The 16677-nt window shown below is 39.5% G+C and overlaps 1 protein-coding gene across 3 annotated transcripts in view; it reads right to left on the bottom strand.

The window, feature by feature from the left end:
* Positions 1 to 327: 327 nt before the first annotated feature.
* LOC136709158 (zinc finger protein 850-like) overlaps positions 328 to 16677 on the bottom strand; it is a 31583-nt gene continuing 15233 nt past the window's right edge. Inside the window, exons 1-2 of one of the 3 annotated variants that reach the window (XM_066684184.1) lie at positions 7025 to 7114; positions 328 to 3328 (exon numbers count right to left, since the gene is read on the bottom strand). In XM_066684184.1, coding sequence (XP_066540281.1) covers positions 1104 to 2657 — 1554 coding nt within the window. In that variant the 5' untranslated portion in view covers positions 2658 to 3328; positions 7025 to 7114 and the 3' untranslated portion in view covers positions 328 to 1103. Of the gene's footprint in view, positions 3329 to 7024; positions 7115 to 16677 lie in introns of those variants that run through there. The other 2 variants (XM_066684187.1, XM_066684185.1) reach the window with 2 other exon arrangements.

The raw sequence follows: 16677 nt of genomic DNA, 5'->3' as shown, positions 1-16677 counted from the left end.
GGTTTTCATACAGAAACCTTACAAAATGTGTAAACATAAAACATTTTAAAACATACAATAAATGTGTATAAACTGCATAAAACCACCTACAGCCAAAAATCAAATTAGTTTGAAGAAAAAAATATTGAATAGTTTTAGGGAATACATTTTTTTCCAAGGCTGTAACAGAAATCTTATTCATGTAGAAATGAGCTAAAAAATATATATATATAAACAAAGTGTAATTGTACAGTTTAATTATGAAAACACATGTTTAATCATCACACTTTGAGGATATTCACTTTTTTTTTCAAAGATACAAATATACATTTTTAAGATACAACAAATCTGAACACTGTGGCTTTGTGAATATTCCTCATAAATATTTTGAAATCATTCAAGGAATGAGGAAAAAATATGGAATTACATTTGTTATTTGCATTTCCAAAACAAATACCAGTTTGTCTAAAATACCAGGAAGCCTGCAGTAAAAAGGGAGCAGTTACAGACCTTAACAAGCTGCTTGACTTGGATATTCAAAGTAAACATAAAAATAAACGTAAAAATAAAGTTGCCTATTTATTAGATTTATCAGCAATCATCAGAGCCACCATCAGAAAAGTCAAAATATACTTTTGCATGTTGAATGGCATTACACATTTCCACTACACAAATCTCCAAAAATGTTCAGAATGGCTGCTTCTTTAAATGATCATAAACCGCTCGCTGTTCCCCTCGACCCAAGCACACAGCAGCCCGTTTTTACTGAGTGCTCATGCGCTCACTTTGTCTGTTTAGTTTTGTTGTGTTTAGGGTGAAGGGTCCAGGGCTTTAGTTGGACAGAGGAAGCAGGACAACTCTAAAGTACATTCTATCTAAGTTGCAGAAGAAAAACTGAACTCCTTTTATCCTGTTTTCAGCTCAATACAAATGTTTTATTCCAATGTGTGTTGGTTGGTGGGCTCCAGTTAATTATATTAAGGATACTTTTAATAATATGTACCCTTTATTACATTTGTGGATGCTTCAGTCCAAATGTCTGTAAGCATTCCCAGTCTGTGAAGCTGCTTCTGTTCTGGGTGAATTCAGTTGTTTTATTGAAACTTTCTCTTTCAAAACTCTCCTCACTCACTGTATTCGTGCTGGTGATTACGAAGACTACTGAATTCAATAAACCTGTTTTCATACTCTGAGGCGGAATATGAATTCTCTTCTGTCTGAATGTGCTGGTGTTGTTGGAGGTGAGTAGGTCTAGTACAACCTTTCCCACATTCCGAACACCGAAGTGGTTTCTCTCCCGTGTGAATGCGCCAGTGTGTTTGAAGATTACACCGTAAACTAAAACTCTTCTCACACTGTGCACAAGAATATGGTTTCTCTCCTGTGTGAATGCGCTGGTGTGTGTGAAGATTACTGAGTTGAGTAAAGCTCTTCCCACACTCTGAACATGAATACGGTTTCTCTCCAGTGTGAATGCGCTGGTGTATTTGGAGATCACTTAGTTGAAAAGAACTTTTCCCACACTCTGAACAGTAATATGGTTTAACCCCAGTGTGAATGCGCTGGTGACGTTGAAGATGACTCTTTGTAGTAAAACCCTGAGCACACACTGAACATTTATAGGGTTTTTCTCCTGTGTGAATGCGTTGGTGTCTATGGAGAAGACTCTGTGTAGTAAAACTCTTCCCACACTCTGAACACTGAAAAGGTTTCTCTCCAGTGTGAGTGCGCTGGTGTGTTTGAAGATTGCACTGTAAAGTAAAACTCTTCTCACACTCAGAACAGGAAAATGGTTTTTCTCCTGTGTGAATGCGCTGGTGTGTGTGAAGATTACTGAGTTGAGCAAAACACTTCCCACACTCTGAACAGCTATAGGGTTTCTCTCCAGTGTGAATGCGCTGGTGTGTCTGGAGATCAATACGCTGATAAAAACGCTTCCCACACTCTGAACAGTAATACATTTTGTCTCCTGTGTGAATGAGCCGGTGTCTTTGGAGATTACTCTGTTGATTAAAACTCTTCCCACACTCTGAACAAGAATAGGGTTTCTCTCCGGTGTGAATGCGCTGGTGTGTTTGGAGATCGCTCAGTTGAGTAAAACTCCTCCCACAATCTGGACATGAATACGGTTTCTCTCTCGTGTGAATGCGCTGGTGTCTCTGAAGATTACTCTGATGGTTAAAACTTCTCCCACACTCCGAGCACTGATACGGATTCTCTCCTGTGTGAATGCGCTGGTGTTGCTTGAGAGAACTATGTTCAGTAAAACTCTGCCCACACTCTGAACAGTGATGTTGTTTGTCCCTTGTGTGAATGTGCTGGTGTTTATGAAGAGAACTCTTTGTAGAAAAACCTTTGCCACACTCTGAGCAGGAATATGGTTTCTCTCCTGTGTGAATGCGCTGATGTGTTTGAAGATGACTCAACTGAGTAAACCTTTGGCCACACTTTGAGCACTGATATGGATTCTCTCCTGTGTGAATGCGCTGGTGTCTTTTGAGAGAAATGTGATGATTAAAATTCTTCCCACACTCTGAGCAGACATAGGTTTTCTTTTTGTATGTGCTATGTGTCATTTTGTCAGATGTGTTAGTCTGGGGAACAGCCAAGGATGTTTCCTGAGAACTGGAGATTCTGCAGACCGTATCCTCACATTTAATCTCTCCTGATTTCAACATTGCTATATATTCCTAATGGTGATCTTCTAGATGTATCTATTGAGGAACAGTAGAACTGTCTTGGACACAAGGAGCAGGAGAAGCTTTTCAAAAAAGATGTTTTCTTTTCTGGAAGACAAAAGCAAAACAAGATTGATATCTGCAGCTGGTCTAGTTTAGTTTCTTTTTAAGGCTATGTATCTCTGCTGGTTTCATTTACGACGTGTACAAATGCTCTTATCCTCAGATAATATACTGATGAGTGTGTGAAGACCAAGATACACAATGCCCTCCAACTACACTTTGCCTAATAAATTCAGACCCGAGTTCAGTTGTGTGTGGTCAGTTCTGACCTGCTCTTATTAAAGTTCTCCTGAAAGAGATGGGTATTCAGTCATGTTTGAGGACAGTGAGCGACCTGTTAGGAGTCCCAAATACCAAATGCTTAGCTCTGTACATCTTGAAGGATGGTGGTTTGAGCTGAGGTGCACCTGAAGGCCTCTTGACCTGGATCGGGTTCTAAGCACAGCCATGGAATCCATGAGGAGGGGTCCAGTTCTGGCTCTGTAGGCCTGTAGGAAACAGGTCGACTCAGTTGTGAAGACCTAGTGTTCCAGGGATGTCTCACTGGGGTTGAGTATCAAGTGATGGGCTCCATCCATGAAATGACATGCCGTGATGTGAGTTGAACCCTGGGTGTCAGAAAGCAGGAAAGAAAGGATGAGTTGAGTAGCTTCAGCACAGCAATGGAAAGAAGTCAATGAAGTAACTAATGGCCACTGGAGTCAGTTATTTCGGGACCAATCACTGGACGTCTGAAATTCATTTTAAACAATTCAGTTATTTCGGGACCAATTAATAACGTCAATGGACATCCAAAATGCATCTTAAAATAAGTCAGTAAAGAAAAAACAAAAAAGAGAGAGAGAGAGAGAATGTGTCTGTGTGTGTGAGAGAGAGAGAGAGAGATCTGAAGAGTTGCAGAGATCTGAAGGTTTCAGTAGTTTTATCAAACAGTGCCGGTGGCAAGTGAACCAACATCATATGGGTATTATTGTATCTTTTATAATTCTGAAAGTATTTATAGATATATATTAGTTTTTTACTGTAAGACCATTATTAATATTCCTTTGTCTAATATGGTTTCCTTATTCTAGCTTATTTGCACTACACTATTGTCTTAACTACTTAACACTATTGATATAATTTATTGGATTATTATAATGAAGCTTTCATCTATTGTGTTCTGCTCTGTTCTTACAGTTGTCTGATGAGGTTGATGGAATCCATACTCTAACAGTGAATAAAATTCACCAGTTCAGCGATGGATTTACAGCTGTACTCCCTAAAATACACATCGCCACACGGACGTTGAGATGAGAGAGGACTTCAAAGAAGCTTGCAGGTTGTTATTTGATCTAAATAATAATTTAACAATTATTGCATCAATGTGGCTTCTGTGCTTTCATTCATTCATGTATTCATTCATTGTCTGCTTGTCCAGTTCAAGGTTGTGGTGGGTACAAAATATTTACATACTACCTGGAGTCACTCTGCGCAAGGTGGGAACACACCCTAGACAGGGCACTAGTCCTTCACAGGGCACCACACACCCACACATTCACTCACGCACTCACACAATGGACACTTTTGAGTAGCCAATCCACCTGCCAATGTGTGTCTGGATCATGGGAGGAAACCAGGAGCACGCAGAGGAAACCCATACAGACACAGTAAGAAAACACCAAACTCCAGAGGGGGGCACCAATATAAATGAATATTTAATAGGTATGGGATCATTATTAAAGCATTTTTCTTCATGATGTATAGGCACTGACTTCAAGAATAAACTTGTTTTTCTTGACTTACAACTCTGACCCCCTCATTAAGTCTGATAAAGTAAACTGTTGCCACACCAGCTGAAATAGTCACAGTCAATGGAAAGTCAGTATTATGTCTTAGTGTGACATGCCAAGTCTATTTCTGTTTTTCTGTAGGGTGAACCTACAACATTATATCTGATAATTCAGCTGAAAGATCAGGACTGGGAAACTGGTGTTTCCAGAGGAAGCCAGAGTGTGGTGAAAGCTGAGTGGAGGTTTGCTGTCATAGTGCAGTAGATGAGGCCTTCTTCACAAACTCCTGTATGTATCACGACTTCAAAATTGAATACCCTGCACACCTGAAAACACCATGACATTTCTCCAGAGATGCATTTTAAACATTGAGTTACAGAGTGTGACTCGAGTGATCGACCTCCTGTACTAAATCTTTCATGCCTCCACTGAACCAATGCACACAATTTCTGCATAGAAAGTTTACCTTTGCCAAACTCAAATAACACATTGGCCTGTGCGTGGACATGTACAGTATAACCTGTGGTATATGACTGCCAGATGTGTACTGAAAACACAAGCAATAATTTTAATTCCACTGACATATTTTTTATTAATTAAATGTGTTAGTTTAAACAGATAAAAAAGTCAAATCTGATGTATATATTAAAATGGCAGTTTTGTTCCTCTTCAGATTTTTATTAATTTAAAAAATTATTTTGCCTTTTTACTTAAGTAATAGTTTTGTACACTGTTGATTATGGAAGCTTATCAGTATTAAATTAAAAATGAAAATGTAATATTCAAAATGGCAATAAAATCCTAAGATTGAATTTAAATTTCCCTTTCGTACATGCGTTTGATCTCAAAATTACAATTCAATAATTCCATTTACATTTGCAATTTCATAGACTTCTATTGACATTTGTTTTTTAACTGATGCTACATTGCGCATTTTTACAACTAAATAAACAGCACAGAAAGTCATTATGAATATTTGTGTGAATAATTCTGGTGCTTCAGTCACCACAGGGTCCAAAAGGGGTTGTCACTGGAGTGGTGTATATAAAGCTAATGTTAATGATACATTTTAGCCCTTTACAGGTCCTAGTGTATTAACTAGTACAAAAACATGACTACATAAGAGAACTTACACTGAAAGGTACTGTATTGAACCTAAAAGGGGTACAGCTTTTATACTGTCTGTACTTTGTTCAAATCTGTACTTAATTTTTTTTAATATGTAAACATACTACAGTATTGTGTAACATATTTGAGTCATATTTTTGGGCTCATTACAAAAATTAGCAAATGTGTTTATAAATATTTTACCTTTAACTATGTGTGTAATGTTTTTTCCAACCGGGATTGTGAACTGAAAGTTACAATTAAATACTAATAGAAGTGTTACATAATGGATACTATTAGAGAAACACTGGTTAAACCATTAGGAACCATTAAGTGCTAATGGGTTACATGATGGAAACTATTAGATGTAGACACCATTAAAAAGCAAGTCAGAACCATTAATTAATTCTTAATGTAACCTACTCTACAGTGAAAGTACATTTTCAATGTCTGTGTTTGGACGTCTTTTCAACTTTCATTTTCAACCTTAAGAAAACGTCAAGTATACGGCTGTCAAGTACGTAATTTTAATGTTGAATCAACAGCTACATGTTTTCTGGGGAGGAATTAATAAAATTGTATTTAGTTTTAGGTGAAGAAACATTGTTTTGCTCGTTTTAGGGCTCTGACTGTGTCCGGCCGTCACCTCGCAACAGTGTCACTGCGTTTCGCAGAGAGCTGTGCAGAGCCGGGAGACTTTTCAGACACGTTACAGTTTTATTGATAGGAACAACAGGTATTTATAACGTAGTGGACAGGGCTCTAGTCTCACGCACTGAACGTGATACACACAAATTTCAACTAGTTCACATGATCACACAAGGCATTTTTCATACTGAGAAATCAGTCCTATTCTGTGCTCCTACAGTCGTGACCTAACCCCTTCCCCCCTTTCAATAGAAGACCTCTATTTACTTCCTACTTTTTTTATCCATCACATAAAATCCCAACAAAGATAATTTAAGTTTGTGGGTGGAACGTGAAACAAATATGAAAAAGTTCAAGGCACTGTACAGACCTCCCTGTGTTGTCTTCTACAACTGATGAAATAGCGCCAGTGTTTCAGTGAATTTTGCCCTATATGGCCTCCCATACATAGACTAGGGCAAAATACACGCTCCTTAGCGTCAGTAAAGTAACACACATCCTTTTTTCTCTCTCACACGCACACACACCCTGATTTCTCTGTCTCACACACACAGTTCTTTACCTTCAGTAACACACATCCTGATCTCTCTCTCTCACTCACACACACACACACAGTTCTTTACCTTCAGTAACACACATCCTGATCTCTCTCTCTCTCTCTCTCTCTCTCACACACACACACACACAGATTTATCTCTCTCTCTCACTCACACACACACACCCTGATTTCTATCTCTCTCTCTATCACTCACACACACACACACTCACACTCCTTACCTTCAGTAAAGTAACACATCTCCTTCTGCTCCTCCAGCACACGGAATACTGCTCCCAAAACTCACACCCCCTAAAATGCTATTGGTTGGGGTTTCATAGGAGCTGCACCATGATTGATCAGTTATTTGGTGTTCTAATGGCCAGCAGGGAGCAGCACGTTAGTCTGCAGCGCACACAGCAACCCAGCCCCGTCCCTACACTCACCCACGCAGTGACTCCCAGAACAGTGCCCTCTAGTGAAGCCATTGCAAAAAAGACCAGTTGATTACTACAGCAGCTGGTGTGAACATTGGCAATTAAACCTGGGTTAAACAGAGTAGTGAAATAAGGACTCTTACAAAATACTGCAGTGTTTTAAATTATTTCATTAATAAAATATTCAGAAACATATTTAGAAAGTAGCTGGAAATGGACCACCTTTGACAAAGTCTGCAGGTCACTAGGCACTGTCCCTGGCCATTTCCAGGAAGAGCAGGCTTCTCTGTCTACAGTCCTAGTGGACAGCGCAGCGAAAACAAGTAGGCAGCTGCTTGTGCTTGAAGTTGAACATATTTTTATTTCTCTAAAACTCTGAGGCCGACTGGTGATGGTTCCTTGCCGCAGTGAATCTGAGGCTGAATGTCAAACGTCTCAATCCATCCTCTATGTAGTGCACAGTGTAGGTCGTAAAATAAGGGTTTCTCCACTCATGTAGTTTATATTCAGCTATAAGATTCAGATCTCTCTGTTGAATTATTGCACTGTCTGGGAGTAGGATTTTTAGTTTTGTAATCTGCCTGAGGCACTATTTACAGAGTAGGATGCTATATGGGAGTCTGTATCGACTGACACAGCTGGGCACAACAAGGCTCTGTTGCACACTTGAGGCAGGTAAATGGGTCAGTGTTCCTCACTTATGCCTTTATAACTTTTACATCTAAATGGGAATTAAAGGAATACTATGTAAGAATAGGCTGTTTGTCTCCTGAGCACCCCCTGCCTGCTGCTGAGTGTAATTCACGTTTTCAGTGCTGTCATGAAATCAATCACTCCACAATCAAGGAACACAGAGACACACACTACATACAACACAATCACTGCAAGTTAAACACACACACACACAAACACACAAGACACAGTCACCCCACATTCCACAATCACCATACACTACATAAACACACAATTATCACCACACAATAAACACAATCAAAACACCACACACACAAACATAACCACTACACATACAACACAATCAAAGGAAAGTACACAAACATACCACAGTCACCACACACACACACACACAAGACAATCAACTCACATTAAACAAACAACACAATTACAGCACAATACACACAAACACAAGCACCACATATTACACACACAACATAATCACTACACGCACACACACAATCACCACAAACACACAAAATGCAACACTACTACTTCAGGTGTGTGTGTAGTGTGTGGTGATTCTGTTGTATATGCGTAGTGTGTGGTGATTGTGTGATGTGTGTGTAGTGTGTGGTGATGTGTGTGTAGTGTTTTGTTGTGTTTGTGTAGTGTGCAGTGTGTGTGCTGTGATTGTGTGATGTGTGTGTAGTGTTTTGTTGTGTTTGTGTAGTGTGCAGTGTGTGTTCTGTGATTGTGTGATGTATGTGTAGTGTTTTGTTGTGTTTGTGTAGTGTGCAGTGTGTGTGCTGTGATTGTGTGATGTGTGTGTAGTGTTTTGTTGTGTTTGTGTAGTGTGCAGTGTGTGTTCTGTGATTGTGTGATGTGTGTGTAGTGTTTTGTTGTGTTTGTGTAGTGTGCAGTGTGTGTGCTGTGATTGTGTGATGTGTGTGTAGTGTTTTGTTGTGTTTGTGTAGTGTGCAGTGTGTGTTCTGTGATTGTGTGATGTGTGTGTAGTGTGTGTTCTGTGATTGTGTGATGTGTGTGTAGTGTTTTGTTGTGTTTGTGTAGTGTGCAGTGTGTGTTCTGTGATTGTGTGATGTGTGTGTAGTGTGTGTTCTGTGATTGTGTGATGTGTGTGTAGTGTTTTGTTGTGTTTGTGTAGTGTGCAGTGTGCGTTCTGTGATTGTGTGATGTGTGTGTAGTGTTTTGTTGTGTTTGTGTAGTGTGCAGTGTGTGTTCTGTGATTGTGTGATGTGTGTGTAGTGTTTTGTTGTGTTTGTGTAGTGTGTGTGCTGTGATTGTGTGATGTGTGTGTAGTGTTTTGTTGTGTTTGTGTAGTGTGCAGTGTGTGTTCTGTGATTGTGTGATGTGTGTGTAGTGTGTGTTCTGTGATTGTGTGTAGTGTGTGTTCTGTGATTGTGTGATGTGTGGGTAGTGTTTTGTTGTGTTTGTGTAGTGTGCAGTGTGCGTTGTGATTGTGTGATGTGTGTGTAGTGTTTTGTTGTGTTTGTGTAGTGTGCAGTGTGTGTGCTGTGATTGTGTGATGTGTGTGTAGTGTTTTGTTGTGTTTGTGTAGTGTGCAGTGTGTGTGCTGTGCTGTGATTGTGTGATGTGTGTGTAGAGTGTGGTGATTGTGTTGGCAGCAATGGGGTAATGTTTAGAAAAGAGGGCTTAGGTTCGATTCTCACGACTCACAGGAAAATTGTGTCATAAATAAGCAGCCTGCTGTCCAGTCCTGAACCTGTAACTGGTAAACAATTAAGAGCTGTTTAATTTTGAACAGAGTGTGTGTTTGAAGTGGTGTGACTCTTCTAGTCGTTACGGTTCAGGTTTAGCGCTCCAGGAAACTCACAGACTAATCACATGTGTTTCTGCATATCACACTTGAGGCTCCTCAGCCAATCATATCTGTGCCTTATGTGACTCACACAAGGCAGGGCTCCAGACCCCGCTGTCCTGGGGTCAGTAAGAACAGCCCAGGGGACGTGATAAACCCTCTTTTAGGACCCTTTCAGGGCGACGGTGTTGTGTGAGTTAAAACCAGAGACTTAAGAGAACCATCACGGATTAAAATTCTCATGACTATGAACGTAGATTCCAGTCCTTCAGCATAAACAGCCAATCAGCTTCATGCTAATGGATAAAGTCCTGCCCTCCAGCAATAAGGGCCAATCAGATTGTTGGTTATGGAAATGTATGCAATTAGAAGTCATTAGGGACTTTATTTACATATAAATCTTTATTTTCCACATCATTGTTTTATTTGTAAATTTTACTTGAAATGAGAAAAGGACATTTTATTTAGAGAACTTATTTTTAACATTTGTAAATTTTGTTGAATATTGAAATGTAATTGAAGGGTAATTTGATTTGAAATTCCGTTGTTAACTTCACACTCCACACACACTCCACAAACACAACACAATCACATACTACACAAACATGAATTCTGAAAAGTACACAAACATACAATTACTGTACACTGCACCAACAAAGAAAACACGACACACACCACACCAACACTCCACAAACATTAAAAACCATACAAACACAAAACACACACTTTGACAAGTCATATTCAATATTTGCTACCGCTTCCCGGCTCCACTGCCCTTTCATTTACCAACACATACACACTCTGGCGAGGCGGGAAGAAGCCCATGCACATGCGCTGGGATTCTGTGCAGGACTCTGAAAATGTGCTTCATTCCTCCACTTTCTAACATCCTGCTTGCAAACGTTCAGTCACTGGAGAATAAAATAGAAGCTGAATGCAAGAGCTGCTGCATCTTAGTGCTCACAGAGACATGGCTGACCACAGACACACTGAACAAAAGCCTCATGCCGGCCAGCTTCTTCTTCTACTGTTACAACAGAATACTGGAGTCCGGTAAGGCCAGAGGCGGTGGGGTCTGTGTTGTGGTGGGGGTCGATGGGGGTCCTGGCCAATCACTGTTCTCTGGATATTGAACTCCTAACAATTAAAGTTTGACCATGTTATCTGCCTTGAGGCTTCAGCTCAAATGTTTTCACTATGGTCTGCTTTCATCCTCAGCCAGACAAGTCACATGCACTTACTGTATCAGACCATCAATGAACATGAAAATACACACCCTGAGGGTTTTTATTGTACTCAGAAATTTCAACAGGGCAAATCAAAAGACTGAGTACATTTAATTTCCCACCCGAGAAGAACAGACTCTTGATGACTGCTATAAAAACCTTGGATCAATGCTGGGACAGAGTTGAGTCTAACTACCTTGGTCTGGTAGTTAGTCTCATGTGGAGTGGACATCACTGACTATAAAGGAGGTAATAACTGTGACCGAGGGCTGTCCTCTGCACTTGCAGATGAGCTAAAAACACATTATGCTAGCTTTGAGGCAAACTGGACTTCCTGAGATTGAGCAGCAGTTTTCATCAAACACTGACTCTGAGCACAAGTGCTCCTCAAGTGCTCAAACGCACATCCAACACCCTCTTTAAATTTGCTGATGATGCTAACGTCTTTTCTACTTGCGATGGCTCAGGAAGTTTGGCCTCATACTTTCATCATAGAGAGCATCCTCACAGGCTGCATCACTGTCTGTTATGGCAGCTGCACAGCTTTCGATAGCAAAGCCCTTAAAAGAGTGGTGAGGACAGCAGAGTCCATCATCAGAATCAAACTTCCAGCCTTGCAGGACATCTACCAGTTCTGGTGCTTGAGGAAAATCCAAAAGATCCGGTTGGACAGCAGTCATCAAGCGCGCTGACTGTTCTGCATATTGCCATCAGGCAGGTGATTACGCAGCATCTGGGCCTGAACTAACCGGCTAATGAACAGTTTCTATCCACAGGCCATTAGACTTCTGAACAAGCTGTGAAGCTGTTAGTCCCTCCCCCAGATATCACTTCATGCTGCTACTTTATATATCTGTACATTAGTAGTACACTACTACTAGTTACTAGTTACTAGTTCTAAAGAAAGGTTTCAACACCAAAATAAAATAAGACATTAAGTTTTAAGTATTTCCTAGTCTTGTTCATATTTAGATTTAATCTCAAGTTGTTCTCTGGTGCCTAGTACCTGTTCTAAATATTTATATTTTCTGTCAGGTTTTTCTTGTTTGTTTCACAGTCTCTTTATTAAAGAATCCTCTGCTATTGCATCCAGCATCTCCATTCCTTACACGCATGGCACTTACAGATGAAGGTAAGGCTTATGATCATTATGATGTTAATGAGGGTCAGTAGTTCATCATAGAATCATCTCTGCTTACATACAAAATTAACTTGATTGTTTTCAGTAAGCTAAGAAATGTATAAAATAAATAAATGTGTATATCATTAATGATGCAATTCAACATTAATAAAGCAATTATAATAAAAATAATTCAAATCAAGTGTGAATTGGAAGCTCTTCTTCTTTTTTTAGGGTAGGACAGTATATAATCCTATAAAGACCCTGTAATGGGACTTTGGAGCAGGGGAACATAGTTCTGTGGAGTAATGAATTATGCTTCGTTATCTAACAGGTTGGTGGACCAGTTTGGGTTTGGGGAGAATGTTACCTACTTTACTGCATTTTGCTTGCTATAAAGTTTGATTGAGGAGGGATAAAGCTGTGAGGTAAAGCTGGTTGTTTATGGTCCCTTAGTTCCAGTGAAGGGAAACTAGCATTCTTCAGCAAACCAAGACATTTTGGATAAATGTACGATGCCAACTTGGTGGGAACAGTTTAGGAAAAGCCCCGTTCAATTGCAGCATGAATGTGCACCAGTGCACAAAGCAAGGTCAATAAAGTCATGGCTGGGCAAAGGTTTAAATAGCTTGCAAACAGTCCTGACATCAACCCAAAGACATCTGAGATGAACTAGATTAGATATTTTGAGCCAGACAAACAAATTCTTCATATATGCTCTTCTTGATGAATAACCACAGACACATTCCAGGACCTTGCAGAAAGCCCTAACCTGAAGAGTGGAAGTCAACGTCAAATCCTAATCAAATCAACATTTATTTTTTTACTATCAGGAAAAGCAGATTTAGCAAATTTATTATAAGAAAAAGAGATCAACGATTTGCAAATCAGAACTGCAATAATCTAGATTTGAAGTTATAAATCATGTTCTATTTTTTCCATGTTTGGCAGGGATAAGGCATTTCTAAACTTAATGATGTTACAAAGATATAGGAAATCTGTTTTTGTAATATTACCTGTGCTGTTGATTAAATGATAGATCAGTTATGACTCCAAGAAATTATTACATTTTATGAGCCACAACTGAGCTGTTCCTGTGACTGTGGTGTAAATCGCTGGATTGTATGGATCAATAGCTGCCTGATTGTAAGTTTAGAGATCACACTAAAGAGTGCTCTAGAATTTTCTTTATTGATTTTAATCAGTGAGGACAGATATTCTGGAAACCATGGCCTAATTGTTACAGAAGAGGGTTTAGGACTGACGGGTGTAATTCAAAAGAGTAAGAGCTTTATTTGTCATTGTACATGGTACAACAAAATTCTGAATGGTACCACTCACCAACCGTGCAAGACAACATGCTATCCTGACAAAAAACGTTCAGCGAGTTTATAAAATAAAGTATACTGTATTAATATTTCATATAGTAGCAGCAATTTAGTATAATAAATGAATAGCAGCAATACAAGACAGGGAGTGTAACATTGCAAGAGAGAAATATTGCAAGATATAAATGAAACAGCTCTAGGAAAGAAACTGTTCCTCGGCCTGCTAGTCAGAGTTGTTATTGTCCTGTATCTCCATCCTGATGGTAGAAGAACTAAAAGGTCATGTCCTGGGTTGGTGGGATCCTTAGCAATGTTGCTCGCTTTCTTATGAATGTGAACACCATACACGGAGTCCAGATCTGAGATTGGACTTCCTGTGATCCTCTGTACTGTTTTCACCACCTGGGTCAGGTCCTTCCTGTCTTGTCCTGTACAGCTGGAGTACCATACAGTGATGCAGAGACAAAGGATGCTTTTGATAGTGCTCTTGATAGTTCACATGCAGTTGTGGGGGGAGTCCAGTCTGCTTGAGTTTTCTCAGAAAGAAAAGTCTTTGATGGGCCTTCTTTAGGAGAAAACTTCAAAATGTGGGGGTGGTTTGATTTAAGGAACAGCACTCTCCTCCTCCCTCAATCCACAGCTGAAGATGCCTTTGAGCAAGGCACCAAACCCACAACTGCTCCCTTGGTGCATTTAACAAATAAGTGGCTCTTCCACACAAACACACTAGTGATTAGGGAACTGCGGAGTCTCTGGTTTTTAGCAGTTTTTGCTGGTTTTATATTTTGTTCTTGTTTTTATTCTGTGCTCTTATATCTCTGTGGTGGCTGTGTCTGTTTTGCTGGGTATAACTTTGTCTTTGAGTCAGAACACTGTCTTGTTTCACAGTGTGTGTGTTGGTGGACTCCAGATCCCCACGTAAGTGTCAGACTGCAGTGATATTCAAAAGATAGATAAAAGTTACCAGGAGCAATATATTATTAAAATATACACTGTTATGAGCAACTTTGTGGACAAAATATACACTTACTACACTTACTGGAGTGGGAGTTCAGAAAAGGTAGAGCCACTTGTTGCAGGATCGCAGTAATGTCATTTGGGCTGTCAAAGTGATCTGACGTCATACAAAATTCCACCTCACACCATGACACTAGGCCTTCTGGACATATGACACATGACAACAAACCTTACATCTTAGCACTGACCATGGGGTCTCCACACGTTTCCACCAAGTCAAAAGCAAGACTCGTCATTGAATCAATGCCATTTTAAGTGATCCCAGGACAGTTCTGCACAGCACCTGTGCGGTTTTTGGTAAGGTCCATGTGGTGCTGAGGGTAGTTGTGGTAATCGTCTGCATGCATATATTTCTGCATTATGCGGCTGTCTGCCGATGGTGCTGCACTATTAGGATACTCATGGAGGGCATCACTGCTCACTGAACGTCTACAGTTGTGGCTGTTGTGTCACTTCATGTGTGTCTGACTAGTCGTTGGTTCTCTGTCTCCGTAGCTCATGTAGTTCTCCCAGATCCCAAAAGCATGCGGTGGTAATATATTCCTGACCAGTACAGCCTGCACTACACTGAAAAGGCATAATCCTGCTTCCCAAAGCGCTACTATGCTACCCCTCTCAAGCTGTTCTGACTCTTCTCTGAGGCAGACATAGCTTGCAAAGGATGCTCTTAGTCAGAATGTCTCAGAGTCTTAATAAAATCTTTTGGAGGGGAGGTGACCATATTTAGTCAGTCAGCCCTTCCTTGCTTAGGCTCTTTGTGTTTTTGACATTAAATAAAAATTCACATATTCCTGTTTTAAAGTCTTTTTGTCTAGAATAGTAAACTGTTTTTTTCTGCATTGTAAGTAGAAATGCATGATTATAATTATAATACAGGTCTAAAAATTACACATTAATATTAAAATAATAAAAAAGTCAATCATGACACAAGTTCATTTTGGGGCTGTCAAAGTGAAAATGCATGCATTACCATGAAAAAATGTCCATGTTCAGTTTGTCTTTGCAAACCATTAAAAGAAGGTTAGAATGCAGAAATGGCCACCCTCGATGTTTATGAAACAACAGGGATCAAGCAAGAGACCAGAGTCATCACTGTTAAACCTAGATCATACATATATCTTCAACATGTTTTCCATATCAGGTTCGTTTTTACATGATTTGTCTAAATCTGAATATACATAAGATTTGTGAGAAAGTTATGAGGAATTATGAAGTTATATAACACACACAACTCTGTGTAAATGTCTGTAAATTTGTACATTTCTTTTTTCAGACCTTAATCTGTCAAAGTAATTTATTTAACTTGGAGAATGAAGCCTTTCAGCCATGTCTGAGGTCATCTGATATACCTTGATATTTTAACAAATTTCACCTACCTGAATAAAAGTTTGTTGCCAAAAAGCTACATATGCCAATATTCAGCACAAGCCTGCAACAATAATCTGAGAGAGGTCTGTATGTCATGCATGTGTTTTTTGTTTAAATTCACTCTAAACATGGACTTCCCAAAACCTATTTCCAAAGGTGCTGATATATAGTGAAAAAATATATTGTGAACATTTATGAAGTTTTCTTTTGAGCTCTGAACTTTGTAGACATGCGTGTTGGCGATAAATTAGTGTTTACAGCTTTCTGATATTTTAATTAGTTTTTCTTCTATTTTGCTATTAATCTTATCTGACACTGTTTTTCTCAATACCTGTGGCTTCTTAATGAGATAGGTGTGAAACACAGGTGTGAAATCCCCTCCCCACTGTCAAAGATAAAGGGCCATTAGCCCCCCACCACATCATTGAGACCAGCTGAATCAGTTGTTTATAAACTGTTGTTTTTGGTTATTTAGCATCGACACAGACTGCTTTGATGCAACAAAGCCATTAATATGAACTTCAGATCAGTGCTTTACATCTACAATCTGTTTTTCCCCTCTATCAGCTGAGATCTGTGCCTCTGCACATTTACAAATCCTTTACTGTCAGCTTCACGAATTCCGAAGCTAGAACATAATACTGAACTAGCGTAGTTTCGAAGCTAACCAGCGCCAAACATGCTACAGACAAACGAGTCAGATAAATTTGACTTACTCATCAAAAAATGAAGCTGTTCCTCCTCAGGCAACTGAAAATTATGACTATACCATCTTGGAGCTTCATGCTCAGTGCAAAAACACCATTCGCTTTTGTTTATATGACTAAAATAAAAGTTTTCACACATCGTAATCCTCCAATAAGAGGTGCCAGATTAGCATGCTATTA

The sequence above is a fragment of the Hoplias malabaricus genome, chromosome 11 (assembly GCF_029633855.1).
Source record: "Hoplias malabaricus isolate fHopMal1 chromosome 11, fHopMal1.hap1, whole genome shotgun sequence".
Classification (NCBI taxonomy): domain Eukaryota; kingdom Metazoa; phylum Chordata; class Actinopteri; order Characiformes; family Erythrinidae; genus Hoplias; species Hoplias malabaricus.
This window is presented reverse-complemented; position numbering and strand designations above follow the sequence as displayed.